Source organism: Bombyx mori, chromosome 26 (assembly GCF_030269925.1).
Source record: "Bombyx mori chromosome 26, ASM3026992v2".
Lineage (NCBI taxonomy): Eukaryota > Metazoa > Arthropoda > Insecta > Lepidoptera > Bombycidae > Bombyx > Bombyx mori.
The window spans coordinates 10,443,838-10,467,010 of NC_085132.1; the positions used below are offsets into that span (position 1 = coordinate 10,443,838).

Below are 23,173 nucleotides of genomic sequence, written 5' to 3' on the forward strand. Positions count from 1 at the left end.
GCCGTGAAGCAGTAATGTGTTTCGGCTTGAAGGGTGGGGCACCCGTTGTAACTATAGTGAGACATTAGAACTTATATCTCAAGGTGGTTGGCGCATTTGCGTTGTAAATGTCTATGGGCTCCAGTAACCACTTAACGCCAGAAGGGCTGTGAGCTCGTCCACCCATCTAAGGAATAAAAAAAACGGCCTATAAAAGTGTACTTAAATAAAACACTCGTTTATTTTGTCAGGAATTAATTCAAGATTTTCATCTCAGTAGTGAAGGTATCTTGCTCCGTCGTGCATGTAGAACGGATTGATTTGGCTTTTAGATCGACTCCCCCTCGACAGGTCCTCGGTCGGTCGCAGCGACAGCTTGCCCTGAAAGTTATTTGCGGGAGCATTATCATAACGAGACTGCGGGGTCTTCAAGCGTATGGGCTTTGTGAATTCAAAACGATAGACTAAACGAATGGCTTTGTAGAACATGTGATTTACATTTCGAAGTCGTCGTGGCCTAAAGGATAAGACATCTGGTGCATTCATATCTAGCGATGCATGGTAATGGAACAACATCGTGTAATAAAAATCAAACCCGCAAAAATTATAATTTGATAAACAATGATAATATTTTTAGTTACATTTAATTAACGTGCCAGCGATGAGGTAGAAAGGCGGGTACCCTAATGTTCGTAAACAAAGTATTTAGTATAAGTTTACAAACAAAACATAACCCGCGCTGATTCTTAAGGGGGGTACGGATTATTTGAATAAGCGGTTTAAAGTCAACTCATAAAGTCCATAACATTTACCTCATTTCTATGTTTATAGCTTTTAGTTTCACGTAATTTCTTCTCCATTTTCTCTAATTTCTCTTGATAAAACCTTCTCCTGTCTACGCTTAATGGATCGTTATAACGACTGTCTTCTAATCTTTTAACTTTTCTTTCACTCATCACATTTGTAAATCTCAAATTATCTTTTCTGTAAATGCTCTTATCTTCGTGGTTTCTCAAGGTGTGTCTCGGTGTAAGAGCGCTGGCTTTGTGCTTGGCATAAAAAGAATCATAATAATCATCCTTTGTAGTAAAATCGTTAATATTTTCTCTGTGATAACTAGCAAATGAACTTTGTTTCCTTGGATTTAATTTTCGATCGTAGTCATGTTTGTTGTCTTTGACATCAATTTTAGAAACTCCGTAATCTTGTTTATGTCTGTATTCCAGTTCTGCAGGAGGACCCTTTCCTTCCACTTCAGCATCGATCTTTTGGTTGAAATCGTAATCAGTTATATCTTTACGTTGTACAACATTAGTAACATCTTTACCAACAACAGTGCCGTATATTTTTCTTATTTTGGCATCGAATAACTCTTTTTCTTTTCCATCTAGTTCTATATTCCTCACTGCTCTTTCCAAATTATCTAGCATCACCATCAGCTTATTGTCTGAATCTTCAGTAATTGTTTTTGGACTTTTATTACCTTGTAAACTATCAGTATCGGGACCGAAATGTTTATTGTAATCCATAACTCTTTCTTCGACTGATTTTAAAACGGCTTCTGTGGGCTCTTTATGGTTTACATCATTCTGATCAACAATGTTTTTGTGTCTATTTTCTGTAGTGCCGTAATAGGGACGATGTTTGTCGCTTATGTAGCTTTTAACGAGCTTTTGTGCTCGTGTGAAATCTTTACGAGGTATGACGTCCGTTATTTTAGACTTGGCTTGAGTCATCTTATTTTTTATCGTTGGTAGTTGAAACTTGGCTTGTTTAGCGAATATGCTTTGCTTCTGTAAAAATAAGAGAAGGTGATACAGCACTAATGACACAAGAGTACTAGTATAATAAAACGAACGGGTAAGTAATTATTAATATGTCAGCTGTTGCTGTAAGCCTCATTCGTAATCCGTTGGATATCATAATTTGATCAACAATAGAATCGATTCGGAATTTATGTGAACAAGATTTGGTCGGTAACTTGTGGTTCTAAGATATCTACAGCTAAAAACTGTGAATCTGAATTGACAGTTACTCTTTAGAACTTATTTTTATGACTGTCTTAGATAATTGATTGATGTTATTTGATTAGTTGATTCGCTCCTAAATTTGGACAAAATCCTAGAAATTTTATATAAACTTGAATGGTATTTAAAGCTTTTTCTTTTTTATTTAAACCTTTTTTTTACACTCTTGTCATACCAATTGGAGTGGCTTACTACGTCTGTGTGTTAATGTCTTATATTATATGTATGGAAAAAATCTATTTTTAATTTTTAATCAAAACCAATTTTTTAGACGGATGCAAAACATTATGAACCCAGTTTAATACCATTTTTTTATTATATCATTGTATCGTATATTAAATCTAAGAGCGAATTTTAATGTTATAGTTGACGTGCTAGTTGTACTCATCGTAAACCCAGTCTCGTACAAATACAGCTTTCGCAATAAGCTCACGTTTACAAATTTGAATCTTGAACTTAATTAATACTAGCGTTAATAAATATTAGTGTTTCATTATAATTCAACAAGGCTACAATCGGCTGTGACTGCTTGATAAATATTTTAGTATCAAAATGCCATCGAACCACCTCAATACGTTCCGTCAGATCCAATAACTCTTGCATTAGGTACCTTCAGCTCTAACACTAGGAGCAGGCTTAGGGATCCCGGGAACCGTGCTCGTCGAACTCGACAAAGAGTTTGACGTGCAACCTAACCCATGCATCAGCTCACTGAGTTTCTCGCCGGATCTTCTCAGCGGGTCGCGATTTCGATTCGGTAGTAGATTCATTCGCGAAGCAGCTACTCTTGGATTGTTAGGTCTTCTTCGGAGGCACTCGGGCAGTTATTAGTAAATCCCATCCCTCCTGGCTGAGCCTTGCTCGCCCACCTGTCCTGGTGAAACTGGAAAGGCCTCTGGACCACCAGTAATACATGAATCATAAAAAAAATCTCATTGCGTTTCAATTTAAAATCTATTCAGCAAGAGCACAATGGTGATTGAAAGAAAATATGAGGTCACGTTGAGAATGTTGAATCGCCTACTAATGAACAAGGGTGGCTCGTTAGGGGAATCTATTACATGTGCCAGAGGGAGAGGGGCTTCGACATAAAGATTCTTAGAAGAATAATTATGTTTTTATGGAGAGTTTTTCTGCCTTTTGTACAGCTGGAAACCGAATTCAAGTGTGAATGTTGTTTAACACAATTCTGCATTTAAGTGTTCTATAAGCACAACGCGGTTGAAATATCAAGTAAATTTGAGAGGATTCCGGGTAATTATGCTTGGTGATTCCTTGGTCAGTCCCTTTTCAAAACCAGGTTAATAGCTCTACCCCAAGCTCTTATTGTCGCTACCGAAAATTAAAAGTGGAAAAGTTTTTTTTTTAATGTTGGAAACATTTCCGCTTTGAACGTAATGCCTATTTACAGCACTTTTGCTAGCTTGGAAAACTCCGACCTTTTAATTCATTATGGACACGATTAAAAACCTAATTTTGTTTATTTCCTGATGTACATAGCTCAAAGTTGATGAGAAGTTCCACAATCTCTAAGATTCGATGAAACTATAAAATATACTGTAGTTTTCTGTAAATTTAACAGATTGCTTATTTTAAATCCCGACTGAAATCTTAAGTTTTAAATCTCAGCGAGCCATGGAAAGAGCCATGCTCGGAGTTTCTCTGAAGGATAAAATCCGGAATGAGATTATTCGACAGATAACTAAAGTCATCGACATAGCTCAAAGAGTCAGCAAGCTGAAGTGGCAGTGGGCTGGCCATATATGCCGTAGGACTGACGATCGCTGGAGCAGACGGGTTCTCGAGTGGAGACAGCGCAGCGGGAGACGTAACGTGGGACGCCCCCTGGCTAGATGGTGCGATGACCTCCGCACGGTAGCTGGCAAGAGGTGGATGAGGAGAGCCGCAGACCGGGCTCAGTGGTGTGGATTGGGAAAGGCCTATGTCCAGCAGTGGACGACTGTGGGCTGTTGATGATGATGACGATGATGATGAAATCTCGTGCCCAGCCTCGTATTCAAGCTTATTAGTGTCCTTATGAATATGTTGCTCATTTCCAAAATATGTCTTGGGTTTTCTTTTTTTTATTTTTTTTTTATTGGTGCACAGAACAAATTACATTCATTACAGTACATATTAGCTAAATCGTACAAGTAGTACCTAGATCTAATCTGGATTGCAATCTAAATAGTATGTGCACTCAGCAAAATCATATTGATGTGCATAGCTTTGGCTATTGAAAACACAATTGAAATTACAAATATTGATAACTAGCCATTGTTAAATAGGATACCCTACACACAGTTGACAAATCCCCTGAGTCTAGGTTCAAAGATATCAAGGTTACCGTGACATTTAGCCAAATCATTATACTGACTTACCACTTGAATATCTTAATCTTAATAAGTATCTTAATAGGTAGGGAGAAAAAACCTAGTTTCGATGATTGCGACACTGCCTGTTTCATTCTAGCTATGACAGTTTTGAATTACAAACTAACAGCTCAAAAATATAAAAGTTTAATTAGAACTACTATTAAGGCTTAAAATCGCGTTTTTTTAATATAAATACCTTACAGTTTACGTGGTCGCGGATGACTATTCGTTGACACTCGAGTACTGTGCTAACTGAATTAACAGTTAAAGATATTGAACAGTAAAAGTAGACAACGGTAGGCAGCGACTTGGCTCTGTCCCTTGAATTGCTGAAGTCCATAGGCGACGGTAACCACTCACCATCAGGTGGACCGTATACTCATCTGCCTTTTTTTATTGCTTAGATGGGTGGACGAGCTCACAGCCCACCTGGTGCTAAGTATTACTAGAGCCCATAGACATCTACAACGTGCGCCACCCACCTTGAGATATAAGTTCTAAGGTCTCAGTATAGTTACAACGGCTGCCCCACCCTTCAATCCGAAACGCATTGCTGCTTCACGGCAGAAGTAGGCAGGGTGGTTGTACCTACCCGTGCGAACTCACAAGAGGCCCTACCACCAGTAAAAGTACAAGGGCAATAAAACATTTTTTTTTATTAAATTTACGAGTCGCCAGAGAAACTATTATTGAATTGTTTAATGACTCACCCTTTTGTGGGTCAAAGCAACGCCTTTTTTAAACTGGCCCTTTGTGATGCTTTTTGGATTGAAGTACCGATTTTTAACAACGGGCTTTCTGATTGGCTTACGTTGGAGTGAGCTGAAATTATAAGGTATATTTAAAATGACGCCGCAGTTTATCACAGCTTGTATGTGTACGTGTGACCACTGCAGAATTGCAAGGAAACTCAAAGCTGTATCAACATTGGGATATAAATCAATGACAATAAACTACATGGCGATTTTTATTTAGTTGATGCGTAGTATCAAATCAAAACAAATAAAAAAAAAAAAAAATTTTTTTTTATTGTCCGTATAGGCAGACGAGCATACGGCCCACCCGATGGTGAGTGGTTACCGTCGCCCATGGACTTCAGCAATGCCAGGGGCAGAGCCAAGCCGCTGCTTACCGCAAGACATCAAGTTCAATTTAATCAAGTTCATTCAACATAAATGAAAGTACATACTTGTTGAACGTCAAAAAGAACTACCGCCATCCTGAGAAGAACTGGCAAGAAACTCAGCAGGCATATTGTCTTTTTTTATTAATTAAGTTTTGTTTAAATATTAATTTTTACAATGAGTAGTATTATATAGCAACCTACCATAAAGCTGGTTATATTTTCAATCCAATCGCTGTTTCTTTCTAATCATGAAAATTGCACACCCGAAATGTTTTTATTTATTGAATTCGGAAATTAACATACACAGTATATTTAAGGTAGGCAAGCAAAAACCGAACAAGCATTACACGACACACCAAAAAAATTGTGAACGAATTAACTAAAATTGATGACTTAAAATTTACAAAAAGTTAAATCAATACTACTATTACAAATCGAACCTAAATCGCCTTACAAAAATTACAGTACAGTACAGTGCAATATATCGGGATGTATATTTATTGATGTATTGTCTATTAGTGACTCTTCCTGCACTCTTGCTCTTTACGAACTATTTCAATTCAAAGCCCTGCTCAGATTATTACTATCGACATGAGTTCTAACTTATATTGGACTTTTTGATAGTAGCTACAGCCTACGATCTTAGGCCAGACCATGTGATTGCTTACAAAACCTCGTACCACTGGAAGCTTTAATTATCTCTTCGAAGCAAAATAAGCTTCACTGATCCCTTTCCTGCAACTAGAGACCCCAATAAAAACAATCGAAAACTTTCTTTAGTATTACTTCACTGACCCCTTTCCTGTAATATCTGTAACTAGAGACCCAGAAAAAAAAAAACGAAAATTGCCTTCAACATTAAAAGGTTTCGCTTAAGCTTTTGAAACAACTTACCTTTTCAGTTTTGTTCTATGCAGATGTCTCTCTCGGTTATTCTGAAAATGAAAGCCCCTGAACTTTTTGTTTCTCTACTTTTAATTTACTTCTATTGTAATTCAGTCTCAAAGCTCACGTAAAAAGGTTGTAACGATTTTACATTGGAGTCAATGGACAAATTAGGTACATTTTTATTAAGCAACTAGCTGACCCGGCAGACTTCGTAGTGCCTCAAATGATAAATAAAAGACACATCAAGGGGACACATCAAAGGAACAACAAATTTGTTTGTTTTTATATAATTCCGAGTTTTTTATATTTTCTCACCTTTTAAACCTTCCCTGGACTTCCACGAATAATTCAAGACCAAAATTAGCCAAATCGGTCCAGCCGTTCTCGAGTTTTAGCGAGACTAACGAACAGCAATTCATTTTTATATATAGAGATAAATTAATTAATTAAAGCAATAAAGTTATTGGAAGTCCATTTATATCACATTTTAAATGGCTTCGTTCACATTGAGATCTTAGCCAATGTTTTGTAGGTATGATTATACACTTGGACTTAAATAGACAGTCGGTTGAAATTGAAATAACCCTTCGTTCTATCATTATCATCATCAATTTGAAGTCTTATTGAAATTGTAGTCTATAGCCTTGTGCAATAAATAAATGAAATAAAAATTTGTAATCAACAGCTACGATTTTCGATGAGAATCGATAGATCGATGAGGATACCCCATTTTGATGTGGCCAATGGTATAACGTAAATGCTGTCATCGTCTTGAGACAAGTCTCTGCTAGTCTTAACCAACCGTCGTACTTTTTTCCCCTACCACTGCTTTTTTTTTATTGCTTAGATGGGTAGACGAGCTCACAGGCCACCTGGTGTAAAGTGGTTACTGGAGCCCATAGACATCCACAACGTAAATGCGCCACCCACCTTGAGATATAAGGTTCTAAGGTCTCAAGTAAGTTACAACGGCTGCCCCACCCTTCAAACCGAAACGCATTATTGCTTCACGGCAGAAATAGGCAGGGTGGTGGTACTCACCCGCGCGGACTCACAAGAGGTTCTACCACCAGGCTTGATGGCCTTGAGATACTATTTCAGCGTTGCCCTAGCGTGTAGGTGAGCTCTAGGGGCTCAAACCGGGAGTGTTCCTAACACTGGCCCTAGCAAGAGCAGTGCTTCGCAGAATCTATTACCGGATTGGAAACGCGACCCACTGAGAAGATCCGGCGAGAAAGTCAGTGGGCTGTGTCTATGGGTTAATTTACTCCCCGAACCCTTGGAGGCGTGGACGTGGCGAGGACGGCAATCGGTGCTTGAGGTACCTAAAAGTACCGTTAATGGATCGGGAGGATCCGTAATGACGTGTTCCGGACGACCTTGACCGTTTACCATTCGGTTCACAGGTAGATCTACCTAAGTGAGCCTACAAAACACTCTAACGCCAGTATTTCAAAAAGCTTACCAAATTAATCAAAGACTCCTCTGTGTTCTGTAAGCTGTTGAATAACTCAACTGAATCTCTTTGTCTTAAAGTGATATTGTTTGCAACTACCCTGCAAGAAATTAAATACAGAAACATAATTTGTGTATTTTATTTCAGAGAAAGAAAGAGAGAGAGAGAGTATGCTTTATTGTACACAAAATAAATAAAAATGCGAAACATTAAATTAAAAAAATGGTACAATGGGTAAAAGTACATATATAAAAATATCAACAATGTGATAATAATTTTTAATTTTATATACGCAGACAGATACCAATTGTACAGACAGCCAAAGTAAATAGTTATGTGGATCATCTGAAGAGTAATCCTAAAATATGAACACTGATTATATCAAGAACAATGTTATAGCTGAAGTACCTTTGCGTGAATAGCTTTTCGGGGGGCGCATCTTCAATGCTGAATATCGGTAGTAGCACGACTGTTGGTTCACAGTTCGAATCAGGGTCGGCACACGTGCGTATAGCTTCTTTATCTGCAAGTCAATATTGAGTTCTCGTTCATTAAATCTGCTTTCAGACTACGCTATACTATAGTGCCATATAGTATAGCAGCCTATATTGAAGTCGTCGTGGCCTAAAGGATAAGACGTCCGGTGCATTCGTATCTAGCGATGCCCGGTGTTCGAATCCTGCAGGCGGGTACCAATTTTTCTAATGAAATACGTACTTAACAAATGTTCACGATTGACTTCCACGGTGAAGGAATAACATCATGTAATAAAAATCAAACCTGCAGAATTATAATTTGCGTAATTACTAGTGGTAGGACCTCGCGTGAGTTCACACCGGTAGGTACCACCACCCTGCCTATTTCTGCCGTGAAGCATTAATGCGTTTCGGTTTGAAGGGCGGGGCAGCCGTTGTAACTATACTGAGACCTTAGAACTTATATCTCAAGGTGGGTGGCGCATTTACGTTGTAGATGTCTATGGGCTCCAGTAACCACTTAACACCAGGTGGGCTGTGAGAGCGTCCACCATTCTAAGCAATAAAAAAAAAAACTGTGTTAAAGAAATCTTCACTTAATTATATAGTTTTTACTTAGATTTTATTTTGAATTCATAAACATGGCTATTGCAGAAATGTACTATTTAAGTAATTCGACAATATCAATAAAAGACACACTCATCAATGTGCTTAAATTCACAAGGCGATATGCGACATTTAATTTGTAACAGCAGTGTGGTTGGTAGCCTGAAATATTTAGTGTAGGCGAAACCGCAAGCAAACCACGTTAATTCCCGGAGATTACACACACTAATTCCTTCGACGTGCTTCTATTATTGAAGCCTTCGATATTAGTAAAAGCTAAAAATTCTACTATTAGAGATTCATCGGAGAATACGCAGCATGATTATTTGCGTATTGTCGATTGGCATTTACTGTTATTAAGGAATGTTGTAAGACCACATGAGTAGATACAACTAGCCATGTCTATTGCATATCGACTTGAAGGGTTTATTAAATGATATATAGTAATATTGGGATTTCGATCTAATGTTTCAAAGTCAGTGGTGGGGTCCACGTTATGGTACCTATAGCCTCCGGTAACAACTTTATCAGTTCTGAGAACTCGAGTAACCTTTCAGATTTATCTTCCGTGTCAATATGAGAGTTACTGAGATATAGACCGAAATAACTAACTTAATAATAAATAAATAACTTTTATTGACTTAAATGCTAAGCAATTATGCATTATTGTTCTCAGATCCGATCCGATCTTTTTTTGTTTATTGCCCTTGTAGGCAGACGAATATACGGCCCATCTGATAGCCAGTGGTCACGGTCGCCCATGGACGTCAGCAATGCCAGGGGCAGAGCCAAGCCGTTCCCTACCAAAATCTAAATGAAATTTCGATTTTTAGTTTCAAGTTTGACAAGAGTATCCACTTGCATTAGCTGTTTTACGGAAGTTAGACTAATTTTAGCCAGAAAATAGGTACTACGAAAAATAAGCATGTCCGTTATCACATCGAATATCGGGTTTTGAGAATACGTTCCTGCAGTACGTCCACTAAACAATCCATTTACTGCGGTCTCGCCGCCGTAATACCCGAGATAAAGTTAATAGTCGGCACGCACATATTATATTTATCTTGTATCCGCATGTGAGGATTTCGGGATACTGGATTCTGGACCTGTACTATGGCACTATATACCATATTAATAATCAAGTCGTCGATTTCAGACAAGTAACATTTCTTCGTTTTGTTTGTACAATGCATGCAAAGGTTCGACATGCCGTTGACATCGTCAAATAAATTACTAGTAAGCTTTCAAAAGCGCAAAACTCTTTTCGAAAAATTTTATACTTTATCAGCTTTTTTAAATAGCACTTTACGTTTCTATTTCGTCGGGGACTTGATTTAAATCAAATACTAAAGTTGGTATGACATACAATCATTTACGTATTCTGGTGGTGGGGCGTCTTATAGGCCCGTATGGGTAGGTACCCATACCCGACTTGCCCATTTCTGCCGGAAAACAGTAATGCGTTTCGGTTTGATGGGTAGGCTAGCCGTTGTAATATAGAACTGAGACTTAAAACTCATGTATCAAGTTCGGGGGCGGCATCTATCTCGGTGATATATCTGGGCTCCGACAGCCCTTTAGCGCCAAGTGAGCTATGAAATCATCCGCCCATTTCAGTAAAAAAAAACAAGTTAACTACATCATCATTCTCCTGCTCTTCTCCCAGTCACCTGGGGTCAGCCCAACATGTTTCCATACTCCTCTATCATATACCATTTTTTTGCTCACTCCCCTCTTACACATATCGTCTTTCACGCCTTTTCTTCTTTCTTCTTTCATAAGCTAATAGCAACTTAGTAAGATATTCGCTTTCCCTACCTTTCTCAGAAAGGTTGCAAAGACAGTCGTCATCTTCAATGCTGCCATCAGGGCAACCGCAGGCGCCATTGTAAGCAGGATTCTCTGGTGGGGTGGTGTTGTAAACCGGTAGTCCCTTGCGTGGTTTCGCCGAATAATTGCAGATTATTTCTACTGACTGCAAAAAACTACTTTTTACTACCCTACGCTGGTAGGAGCCTAAAGCCATTTAATGTCCTTAAAGTTAATCACAAAGCTATAGGTCACATTATCGGTGACCAAAAAGTGATGGTAGCAAAAGCAAGCTTGTTCGGTTTACTATGCCGGTTTTTATGGATTTAGTGGATTTTTTTTATTGGATGGGTGGACGAGCTCACAGCCCACCTGTGTGTTTACTGGAGCCCATAGACGTCGACGACGTAAATACGCCACCCACCTTGAGATATAAGTTCTAAGGTCTCAGTATAGTTACGACTGCTGCCCCACCCTTCAAACCGAAACACATTACTTCTTCACGGCAGAAATAGGCAGGGTGGTGGTACCTACCCGTGCAGACTCACAAGAGGTCCTACCACTACAATTAAATCCAGAATCCATTGACATCAACAACTTGAAGGTGCCACCCACCTTGAGACCTGAGTTTTAAGTATTAGCTGCACAACGGCTGTCTCACCCTTCAAGCCGGAACCCATTACTGCTTTACGGCCGAAATAGGAAAGGTGGTAGGCAGAGCACTAACCGTGCGGGCTCAAAAGGTGTTCTACCACCATTAGAAACCCTCCGAACCTAATATAATTTGATATCCATACTGTGTGGCGTGACGACATTCAATTTGACATAAAAATTGGATTTTTAATTTGAATTATTCCTCAAATTATAATTTCAGGAAAATTTGACACCGGTTCTTGAATGTCTTATCATTTAGCTTTCAATGCTAATACAGCCACTTTCGTGATAAGCTTTTTCTTCACGTGGCATCTTCCAACGATTCGGCATTCATTAATGTAACCTGGGTCTAAGACTCTCTCTTTGTTACTGCCAAAGGATGTACCGATAATACTTTACAAATTTATAGAGGCATTTCTGAAGAAACATCGTTTCTAATTATGACATCTCATCTTTGCGTTTGTTTGTTTATTTTCGATTATCTAGACAATAAAAAAGTTCGAGTGTAAACTTACATTATAAATAAGATTCGGATTTGAGTCGTAATGTGCGTATTCTGTGTAAGCTGAGACACCACAGCCCATGTGAGTAGCTGGACCTTGGATCATCTCCATATATAATCTTCCACCTTGATCTTTTGGGTCCCTGAAATGTTCTGATTACAAAGATTTGACGCAACAATCAGAGTTCGCTGTATGTATGATCTCACACTTTACTTGTAGACATCATACCATGAGCACTGCCACCTATCTTTAGGAAGGATATCAAAACAGGAGTGTACCGTAGCAGTACCGTAGTAGGAGGAAATAAGGAAGACGCATTGTGGACATAAATAGCCTTGGTACATTGGTAAAGAACAACCCTATTTAGGATACGATGTGACATTGACATCTTGGACGAGGTAATAAAAAGAACCCTAGCTGTAGATCGCTTTATTGCCCGGCGTCCTTGGAGTAAGCTTCGCTGTCTGGTTGTAGTGTTGACCGCGGTACCCACTTACCTCGGGGAGGATCGGACGCTTGGGCGAAGAGTGAAGGGGAGTTGTTTAGGGAGTAGGGTCCTAAAATCATCCTTGGACCCGCGGTTCGCAGTCGCGGACCAGTTCCACGTACCCACGCGTCCCCTAGGCGCGGGGACCTCGTAGGAGATTCAGCCCTCGTCCCGAATAAATCAATAAATAAATACAAATATAAATATATATAGTATACTCGTATATTATAGTATCTAGATAAAGGACTTAGTATCAAACTCTTATGCAGTAAAGATTCATAATTACTGGTGGGAGGAGATATTGTGAGCCAACACGGGCTCCAACACTCAGCCTTTTTTGGTCAAGTGGCAGTTATAGATTCGCTTTTGGCTTGCGATCATAAGACTTTAATCGTGAGATGACATTCCCGTTGTTAAATCAATGGGATTAGCTAACATCTTGACTATTTCTGCAGGGTAGCAGTCCGGCGTTCCGATTTGAAGATTGGGGCAGCTGTGACGCAATATTATTGAAACTTAGCCTTATTCACGTTATGGTAACTTTAAGCTCCAGTGTATTACAGCAGATGACCCGAGAGCTCGTACTGTGTAAGCAATAGAACTTATACGTCAATCAAAGCTCACTTTGTCCAATCGGGATAGGAGAGGATCATGTCGGCAGTGACCGAGCTCTTCTGGTTGTACCATGATTTGAGGACTTTGATGGCGGCGTACAGCAATTTATCTGGATTCAAGTCCGGCGTTTTGAAGAGTTCCTGTTTGTTGATCAAGTACCAGTCTGGAAACGAGAAACGCACCAGGCCTGCTGTTTGGCCGGGGTCCGGAAATCTTTCTAGGGGCAAAAAATTTAATCCATATTTCAAATAATCATGTAGTTGTAGTGTAAGTTATAAATACGTGGAGAATCTGGCCTTTATATGGCTGGCCATATATACTCTTTTGTTTATTGTCTAATTTTTTTTATTGTTTAACGTCTGTGCCCAAATTGAGAATAGATCAATATTGTTTGTCTTTAATATTATCTGTGACTAGCTTTTGCCCGCGACTTCGTTCGCGTGGAATAGTTCACAAATAATGCTTTATTTTAGAACAAATTTGGTTAGCATAAAAAACGTTATAGTGAGCCAACCTTAACATATAGACATATTATTATGCTGTCGCGGACTTTTTTTTAAATTTTTTAAAGGGAAACAATTCTGTCATACATTATTTTAGCGAAACTTTAACCGTTTCTGCAGCGCACGCAGCGGAAGCTCTCGAAAGGAAAAGAAACCCGATTTTGGAACATTATTTATTGGTGCTCCGCTTGTATTAGTTTTAGCGTGATGTTATATAGCCTATAGCCTTTCTCAATAAATGGGCTATCTAACACTTAAATAATTTTTCAAATCGGACAAGTAGTACCTAAGATTAGTGCGTTCAAATAAACAAACTCTTCAGCTTTATAATATTAATAATATAGATTATAGAAGTAAAGTCTTTGACAATAAAACCATAATAATGTTCAAACTTATAATCTATATATTGATACGTGAAGCAAAAACTTTGTATCCCTTTTTACGAAAATTGCGCGGACGGAGGAGTATGAAATTTTCCACGCTTATAGAGAATATAGAGAAGAAGTGCACAATGCTAATATTTTTTTAAAATAATGCATACAAGATACATTAAATCAATAAAGAAAACATTACACACACTACATACCATGTTTTTGACGCACACATGCATGCATACTATTTATTGTCAAACTTTTGTTCTTGACGTCTGTGGTCAAATTGAGAATAGATTAAATATTGTTTGTCTTTGTATTTTTTATAGTGCAGTCTTGGCTAAATTTGTGAATATAGAAGTATAAAATGCAATCATAATAGTGTACAAACTTACAATTCCAATTAATTATAGTCGAATTTCGACTACTGCGGGACCACTACTATACATTAAGTCGCGAGTTCGCGTTGTTGTGCAACAATGTAGAACACGAATATGGAGCTTTCATAAGCTTCACTTGCAGCGCTTTTAAATCGTGTTTATTCAATGCAATAAAACGTTTCGATAATACGCGGGGCATTATGTAAATCGTACACTCGACAATACTGGTAATCACAACAAATAAAATGCAAATTGCGTTGTCCAGGCACTGATTTAGAAAAATAAACTACGGGTGGGTAGGTATTAAAGTTTTCACTTTTGTTCCGCTAATTAGAATTGAAAAAAAAAAGATTTTATTGTAAAAAAGCATGGGGTGCTTTTCAGGATATTATTAAATTAACCCATCTACTCATATCTGTTCATAAAATATTTATAACTACTGATACCATGCACACAACGCTTTTTTTTTACAATAAAATCATTTTTTCTTACACTATTTTTAATTCAAATTTATTTTTTATCTATTTTTTAGTTGGATTTTCCATAAAAGCGTATTTTGTTATTTATTTTTCATTATTTAGTTGAATTTCAATTTTTTCAATTTTTTTTTTTAAATATTCAATTGTCGTTGGTCCTTAATAAGTATACCAAATTTCGAGTTAATCCAACGTTTTGAAGGCGATCAAAATCATGTTCAAAGATTCCGTTACAAACATACATACGTTTGAAGCTAATAAAAGCGTATTAATATCCTAAACGTCATTAAGCTTCTAAATACGGTTTAAATTGCAAAACTAAAAGCTTTACAATTAGGTTGTTGCCGAAATCCAAAGGTATCGTAACATAGGTACCGCCCTACACAACCGTCCTACTATTCAAACCGGAACACATAAATGCTTGGTAGCAGAAGTAGGTAAAGCTGTGGAGAGTACCCGTGGGGGATTCCAGTACCACCACGCTTTACCACAAGAAAGTGCTCATAGTGGTGCAAGATCGCAGTACGCGGTTTAAGACTTAGAAAGCGCCGCGCCAATTCTCCGGAGAATCTTTTGGTCGCTTTTACGACGTTCATAGCAAGAGACGGGGAAGTGCTCTTCTAAGCTGAAACTACGTATCAACTGGTTGCTCAATACATAATAGGGTTTTGTGCAGGAAATACATCCTTCCATTTCTACCTTAAAGCAATTGTAAGTTCCGATTTGGTGAGTAAAGCACTAGATATTCTAAATTAGTTATACGGTAGGCAACGACTTGGCTCCGCCCCTGGCATTACTGACATCCATGGGCGACGGTAACTACTCAGCATCAGGGGGCCGTGTGCTCGTCTGCCTACAAGGGCAATAAAAAAAACCAACCTCATATCTTAACGCGGGCGAAGGCATAGACTTTTCGATCACATTGAGCGCCATAAGCGCCAAAAATAATGATTGGGATAAACAATAAATACTAAATGCGTCCCTGTCTGGAGTTTATTTAGACGAATGGCCCCCCAGCAGTAACTGAAATGAATTCACGAGCTATTGTCGCGGGAAGTGAGTTAACAATATAAATCTCGGATTTATCCGGGATCAAGATAATGACAGTCGTTCAGTAATTATTTTTTATTACCGCCATGTAATGGTTTTCGTCGGCGGAGTTTTTACTTTTAAAAAGTATTTTTTTTATTTTTTATTTATACCTCGCATTAGCATATTATGATCATTTACAATCGCATTACTGGATACGAGTATATTATTCTTAAAGCTATGAAAAATCATCTGTGTGCTTAGTGCGAGCTTTTTAACGTTCTCGATAGCGTAAAAGTTAACTCAAATTTGTGTGAAGTTGGAACGTTTACCTACGTTTGCCGCTAGGGGCGCTGTTCCAACTGCAAACTAATTTGAGTTAACTTTTACGCTATCGAAAACGTTAAAAAACACTCGCTCTGAGCACACTGCATACTACATGACCAGTAGCTTCAACGATAAAACCTGCTACTTACTTGTGGCTCTGCATAGGTCGTGTCTTAAAACACATTGATTTGCTAGCACTTGTGCGAATGTTGCTAGCTCACTGTCCCAGCTCTGAAATATTGAAAAACTGTAAAATTTCTATGAACACGTAACACAGAAAAATATTAAGTAGTTATAATTGTATACCTTGTAGTTATAATTGTAGTTATATATTATAGTTTTATAGTATTGTATTGTACTTGTAATAATATGTAGTTATAATTGTGTATGATGTGTAATGTACTGGTGGTAGGATCTCTTGTGAGTCCGCACGGGTAGGTACCAACCACCACGCTGCCTATTTCCGCCGTAAAGCAGTAATGCGTTTCGGTTTGAAGGGTGGGGCAGCCGTTGTAATTAAACTGAGGCCTTAGAACTTATATCTCAAGGTAGGTGGCGCATTTACGTTGTAGATATCTATGAGCTCCAGTAGCCACTTAAAGCCAGGTGGGCTGTGAGCTCGTCCAACTATCTAAGCAATAAAAAAAATGGCAGTTTAGATGGGCTTCTAAAACTACTGATCCCATAAGCCACCATGACCATTTGCCGAGCTGTTTGCTCAATATTCGTGACGCGTCATCGTTTCAAAGCAAGTAAGTCGTCACTTCTGTCCGTAAAATCACCATTGAATACATTTTGATACATTTAAAAGTCTTTAGTACGTACCAAACGAAAGACGCCGTATCCTCGAGGCAAGTACTGCCGTCCTTTGCCGTGTTCTTTGCCGCTGGCGATTTTGCTCCGTACGCTATTGCAAAACATTACTTTGATCATATCTCTGTGAATTTATTCTAACTAGTGGTCCCGCAGTAGTCGAAATTCGACTATAATTAATTGCAATTATAAGTTTGAACAATTATAATTTTTAATAGAATTAGTGAACTGAAGTGGCAATGGGCCGGCCACATAGCACGAAGAGAGGACGGTCGATGGGGCAGAAAGATCCTGGAGTGGCGACCACGTACTGGCAAGCGCAGTGTGGGACGGCCACCTACTAGATGGACCGATGACCTAGTAAAAAGCGCTGGGTCTCGTTGGATGCAGGTGGCAATGGACCGGTCACACTGGAAATCTATTGGAGAGGCCTATGTTCAGCAGTGGACGGCGATAGGCTGAAATGATGATGATGATGATGATAAGTTTGAACATTATTAAGATTTTATTGTCAAAGACTAATACTTCTATAATCACAGATTTTGTCAAGACTACAGCATAGACAAATAAATTAAAGACAAATAATATTAACCTATTCTCAATTTGAGCACAGACTTTGAGCAATAACAACAGTTTGACAATAAACATAGAGTATATTTATGTGTGTGTCTCAAATACATTGTAGTATGTATAATGATTTTTTCATTAATTTATTTATTTATTTATTTATGTACACACAGAAAACAAGACACAGTACAGAGTAATAGGAAAATTATGTACAAAGGCACTGCTTATTTCTTTGAGAAATCTCTTCCAGCAGACCTGCGAGAGGATAATGAGAATAATAATAAAAAGTGATAAGTGTGTGTAGAACAAATAACACATAACTAAAATAACAAATACAACATGAGAATTATAGCACATACACATAGCAAATATTATAAGTAACACAGTAACACTCGTATATGCGAAGAGTATAGAACCATGATCATTCATTTAATGTAATATTAATGCATAATATTAAATAATATTAGCATTCTGCACTCCTTCTCTATATTCTCTATAAGTGTGGGAAATTTCATACTCCTCCGTCCGCGCAATTTTCGTAAAAAGGGGTAGGTACAAAGTTTTTGCTTCACGTATTAATATATAGATGAAGTTATAACAATGTGCTTCTGACCTACTTTCTGGTTACGTGAAATTTTACAGAATTATCGCTTCAAACATTAGGATTGATGAATTGATTTTGACTGTTTATGTATTTCGCTATGTCGGGGAATCGTAGAAGAGAAATGTTTCTATAAACTTCCAATTGAGAACGCGCACCATAATGACTACTTTACATTTGTACCACCAGTGATGCCAACTCCGGGGTTTTCTCCCCAAATTTAGGGGGAAAAAAATCTATACAGGAATTTTTTTAGGGGGTGAAATTTTTTGGGGATATTTTTAGGGATAAAATTTTATTTGTATTTTTTTAAAATTTTCTACGTACATCAACAAAAATAACAATTTCATAATGTGATGAAATTAAAGAAAAATACTTAAAAATACTAAATAACTATTTTTCCGTCGTTGGGGAGTTTTGTTTTGAATTTAGTGGTTTTTGAAATTGCTTTAGCGGGAAAGTTTTCAAACAGTTGGCGACACTGTGTACCACTGTAATTGTGATGCAATTGTGGTGATTGGCTGTCAAATACGCGATTTATTCTGTGCTCTTAACAGTGTTCTGTTGTATGCTAGTAGTGGTAGGACCTCTTGTGAGTCCGCGCGGTTAGGTACCACTACCCTGCCTATTTCTGCTGCGAAGCAGTAATACGTTTCGGTTTGAAGGGTAAGGCAGCCGTTGTAACTATACTTGAGACCTTAGAACTTATATCTCAAGGTGGGTGGCGCATTTACGTCGTAGATATCTATGGGCTTCACTAACCACTTCACTGAAGGTGGGCTGTGAGCTCGTCCACCCATCAAAGCAATAAAAAAAGATAAGTTTATGGCCTATCTGCTTACATTTTGTAAACGAGTGCCTAGCTACTGGTTATCAGAGTCTATAATGAACTCGACGAGAGTGACGGCTCCAATATTAAGACATGATCAAAATCACATTCGACAATGCATTTCCAGAGAACTTTTCTACCACGTACCATACGGCTTTGGAATGAGCTCCCCTCCACGGTGTTTCTCGAGCGCTATGACATGTCCTTCTTCAAACGAGGCTTACGGAGAGTACTTAATGGCAGGCAGCGGTTTGGCTCTGCCCCTTGGATTGATGACGTCCATGAGCGACGGTAACCACTTACCATCAGGTGAGGCGTATACTCGTCTGCCTACAAAGGCCTAAAAAAACCATATTTTGTAAAGGCTGTTTCTCCTTTCAGAGTTGAAAGCTTGATTGCTGGTGGTGTAAGTTGGACAGGAACGTGGTACATTTGGTATCCTGGGTGCAATTGTCGATTGCGAGTGGATCAAAGCTCAGACGGAACCAAATTATAAAGCTTCTCATGCCGTTTGTGTTCAAAGAAATCAACTCTTTGCTAATATTTCAAACTTTTCTTTCTAATTCGAAGAGGTGAATATTTTTCTAATAATTTAAATTTCTAATAATTCAAAGAGTTAAAAATTTTTCGAATAAATCATAGAGGTGAACATTTATCTCTTCTTTTTCTCCACCTTATCCCACTAAGTGGGGTCGGCACAACTAATTTTTCTCTTCCATTCTCTTCTATCAGCCGTCATCTCAACACTCACTTCTCTTTCTCTCATATCGTCATTCACACACGCCATCCATGTCTTCTTTGGTCGAGCTCTTCCCCCTCTACCTTGCACTACCATTTCCACACATCCCCTAGTCACATGCGCCTTCTCTTTACGCATCACATGTGCATACCACGCTAACCGTCCGCTCTTTAATTTGTTGATTACCGGGGTATTTTCACACTTCCTCTGATATACTCAATCAGGTGCACATTTATCTCATAGTTCGAAGAGATAAACATTTCTCTGATAGTTGAGAGAAGTAAGCATTTTTCTAATTGGCTCTAATTAATATGAATTTTAATTATTGAAAAACTTACGCATTGGACACGTCCAGTAATTTCTTGGCAACTTCAGCAGTCATGCTAATGTTCCGAGGGTTACTGCAGCGCGGACTGTATACTTGATTCTGGAATGGAAATAATAAATAATAGTTTAAAAAAACTAACAAAATACGCTTTTATAGAAAATCCAACTAAAAAATAGAAAATAAATTTTAATAAATTTATAATTAAAAATAGTGTATGTAAGAAAATATTATTTTATTGTAAAAAAAAGCGTGGAGTGCATGGTATAAGTAGTTATAAACGTTTTATAAACAGATATGAGTAGAAGGGTTTTTTTGATAATATCCTGAAAAGCACCCCACGCTTTTTTACAATAAAATCATTTTTTCTTACACTATTTTTAATTCAAATTTATTAAAATTTATTTTTTATTTTTTAGTTGGGTTTTCTATAAAATCGTATTTTGTTAGTTTTTTTAAACTATTATTTATTTTTCATGTTTTAGTTGAATTCCAATATTTTCAATTTTTTTAAAATATTGAGTTGTCATCGGTCCTTAATAAGTATACCAAATTTCGAGTTAAACCGACGTTTTGAAGGAGGTCAAAATCATGTTTGAAGATTCCGTTACAAACATATATACGTCTGAAGCTAATAAAAGCGTATTAAAAAAGATTAATCAAACTCACTTTGTTATAGTACATGCACATGACGTGAGCTCCTTCGGGACAGTGCTGCATTTTCGGGCAGAAATCTCGAACGTAAACAGCATCGTGACTGAATTTATCTATCACTAGTGAACTTGTAGTTGCTTGTACTAATATATTTGTCAGCAGCTGAAAAACCATAAATAAATATAAATAAAAACTAGAAACAAATAACGCACGGCCATCCGGCTCCAATTTAGGATTCTCTGTGTTTTGTTTTCCTACCTATGCTGATAGCCTTGAGAGGCTATATCAGCTTCTCCTTGACGTGTAGGTGAGCCGGGAGTGTCGCTAACACTGGCCCTAGCGAGAGCAGTGCTTCGCAGAATCTATCACTGGATCGGAATCGCGACCCACTGAGAAGATCCGGCGAGAAACTCAGTGGGCATCCCTATGTTAGAGACTGATAAACATACAGTACCCGGCGATAAATATTGCACATCGACCGTGGGAAAGAGACGGATAATTTTTGCTTCGTAGAGCGTCATATATATATATATATATATATATATATATTTTATTGCTTAGATGGGTGGATGAGCTCACAGCCCACCTGGTGTTAAGTGGTTACTGGAGTCCATAGATAGTTACAACGGCTGCCCTATCCTTCAGACCGAAACGCATTACTGCTTCACGGTGGAAATAGGCAGGGCGGTGGTACCTACCCGCGCGGACTCACAAGAGGCCCTACCACCAGTAAATAATATTTGTCGCACATTACCTAATTGACATTTAGTCTCCATAGATAGCGGATCGTTAGTGTTAGGTCGCACACAAGTAACGCTCTACAACAAAAAATAATAATCAGACGACTGTCTCTTTCTAAATATCGATGTGCAATATTTATTGCCTGGTACTGTACTTATATACGTGTTTAAATATATACAAATATAGATAGTAAACACCCAGACAATGAGAAAACATGCCCGATGTGGGAATCGAACCCACGACCCTCAGCGCTAGAGTCAGGGCTGCTAGCTACTACACCACTAAGTCAGTCAAAACAAAAATGGGTGATTTTTTTTCAGTTCTGTGTTTCTTACGTAATAAAAATAACAAGTACACCAAATCTAATAATATGCTATTAGTTTGGCGTGTTCCGTAATTTTTTTTCTTTCCTTCCTAACCTGATAGCCTTAAGAGGCTATGTCTGCGTCATCCTAACGTGAAGATGAGTTCTCGGGGCTCAAACCAGGAGGCGTTGCTAACACTGGCCCTAGCAAGAGCAGTGCTTTGCAGAATCTAACACTGGATCGGAATCGCGACCCACTGAGAAGATCCGGCGAGAAACTCAGTGGGCTGTGTCTGAGGGTTAGTTTACTCGCCCTTCGTCGCCAGCGACGGGCTCGACGAGAACGGTATTTCGGTGCAGACTGTCGTAAAAAGCGTTCATTGCGAACATAATAAATGCATAATAATACAGTTGGTCTTACCAGAATAATCATGTTGTTACATCGAATTTGTTGTACTGTTGTCTTAGTTTTTGCATGATCTGTTCTTTGTTTGTTGTTTCAAATTGATTTGTCACTTCCTTCGGCTTGTCATGTTTGTTGACATTGTCGGTTTAAGAGTGAGAGATCTGCATGAAAAAAATTTTTGATGTCGCGCTAACGTGATGCGGTTTCATCTGACTTTACATGTGCCCCTGGCATTGTTGATGTCCATGCGCAACAGTGACTGCACCGTCAGCCAGGCCACATACATATACAAGTCATAGTGCACGAGGACTATAGAAGAGAGTGCTAAGTTTTCTAGTTTTAGGTAGAAAACATCAAAAATGCGCTATCCGCGAGATGTGTCAAAGTGAAGCTAAAGGACCCATGTTCTTTTTTTCCCCTTCTTATTTGCTGGTTGCCTAAGAGGCTATTCCAGATATGCCCGGACTGGTAAATGAGCTCAGGGGCGCAATCTGAGTGACTTTGCGAACACTGGCCCTAGCAAGAGCAGTGCTTCGCAGAATCTAGCAATGGGTCGGAATTGCGACCCACTGAGAAGATCCGTCGAGAAACTCAGTGGGCTGTGTCTATAGGCTAATTCGCTCGTCGTACTCTTCGGCGGTCGAGACTGGCACTTGAAAGGCTTAAAAGCACCGAGAGTGAATTCAGGGATTCGACAAGACATGTTCTGGGTGACGGCGGCTTTGCGTTGCCCCGTCGCGATCAGAGAACCCATGAGATGCCGGTCTTTCTTCCGTGGCCGACTAACATGAATTTCCCACACAACCACATCCTGGTCGACACAAAACTACTGTTCCCCAGGATTCTTTAAGTAGACCAGACTTATAGTAGAGCAACTGAATTCAAATACAGAAATGAATACGCGTCTTCCCGGCCATATTTAGCGGAGTGCGGGTAGAAGGAAAAATATTCGTTAACATTTTCCCCCACAAAAGAGATACTCACGTGCAAACCTATTTTATATGTTTTTCTTCAGCACAATTATTATGTCAGTAAAAGCGGGCATGTAAGCGCAGATACAGTGGTAGCGGTAATGTGATTACGTGTTAAGGTTTTATAGATTCACAA

The 23,173-nt window shown here is 38.5% G+C and overlaps 1 protein-coding gene across 1 annotated transcript; it reads right to left on the reverse strand.

The window, feature by feature from the left end:
* Positions 1-225: 225 nt before the first annotated feature.
* Positions 226-20,905, reverse strand: LOC110385181 (uncharacterized). Its single transcript, XM_021347949.3, has 13 exons — positions 20,631-20,905; positions 19,975-20,063; positions 16,913-16,994; positions 16,237-16,318; positions 13,011-13,218; positions 11,912-12,041; positions 10,752-10,908; positions 8,260-8,374; positions 7,861-7,951; positions 6,402-6,442; positions 5,092-5,203; positions 792-1,772; positions 226-360 (listed from the first exon to the last, which is right to left on the reverse strand). Exons 1-13 carry the CDS (start codon positions 20,787-20,789, stop codon positions 253-255), a joined length of 2,355 nt encoding a protein of 784 aa, XP_021203624.3. The 5' UTR covers positions 20,790-20,905; the 3' UTR covers positions 226-252.
* Between the last annotated feature and the right edge of the window lie 2,268 nt (positions 20,906-23,173).

Bases quoted from the DNA above. Each gene is read 5' to 3' on its own strand.
- LOC110385181 (XM_021347949.3), bottom strand. From the start codon at position 20,789: ATGGTTTTTCAGCTGCTGACAAATATATTAGTACAAGCAACTACAAGT. The intron at 20,064-20,630 runs GTGAGTTTGATT...TTTCCATTCCAG, and splicing joins TGTGCATGTACTATAACAAA to AATCAAGTATACAGTCCGCG. The intron at 8,375-10,751 runs GTAGGGAAAGCG...ATTGACTTGCAG, and splicing joins TTGCAACCTTTCTGAGAAAG to ATAAAGAAGCTATACGCACG.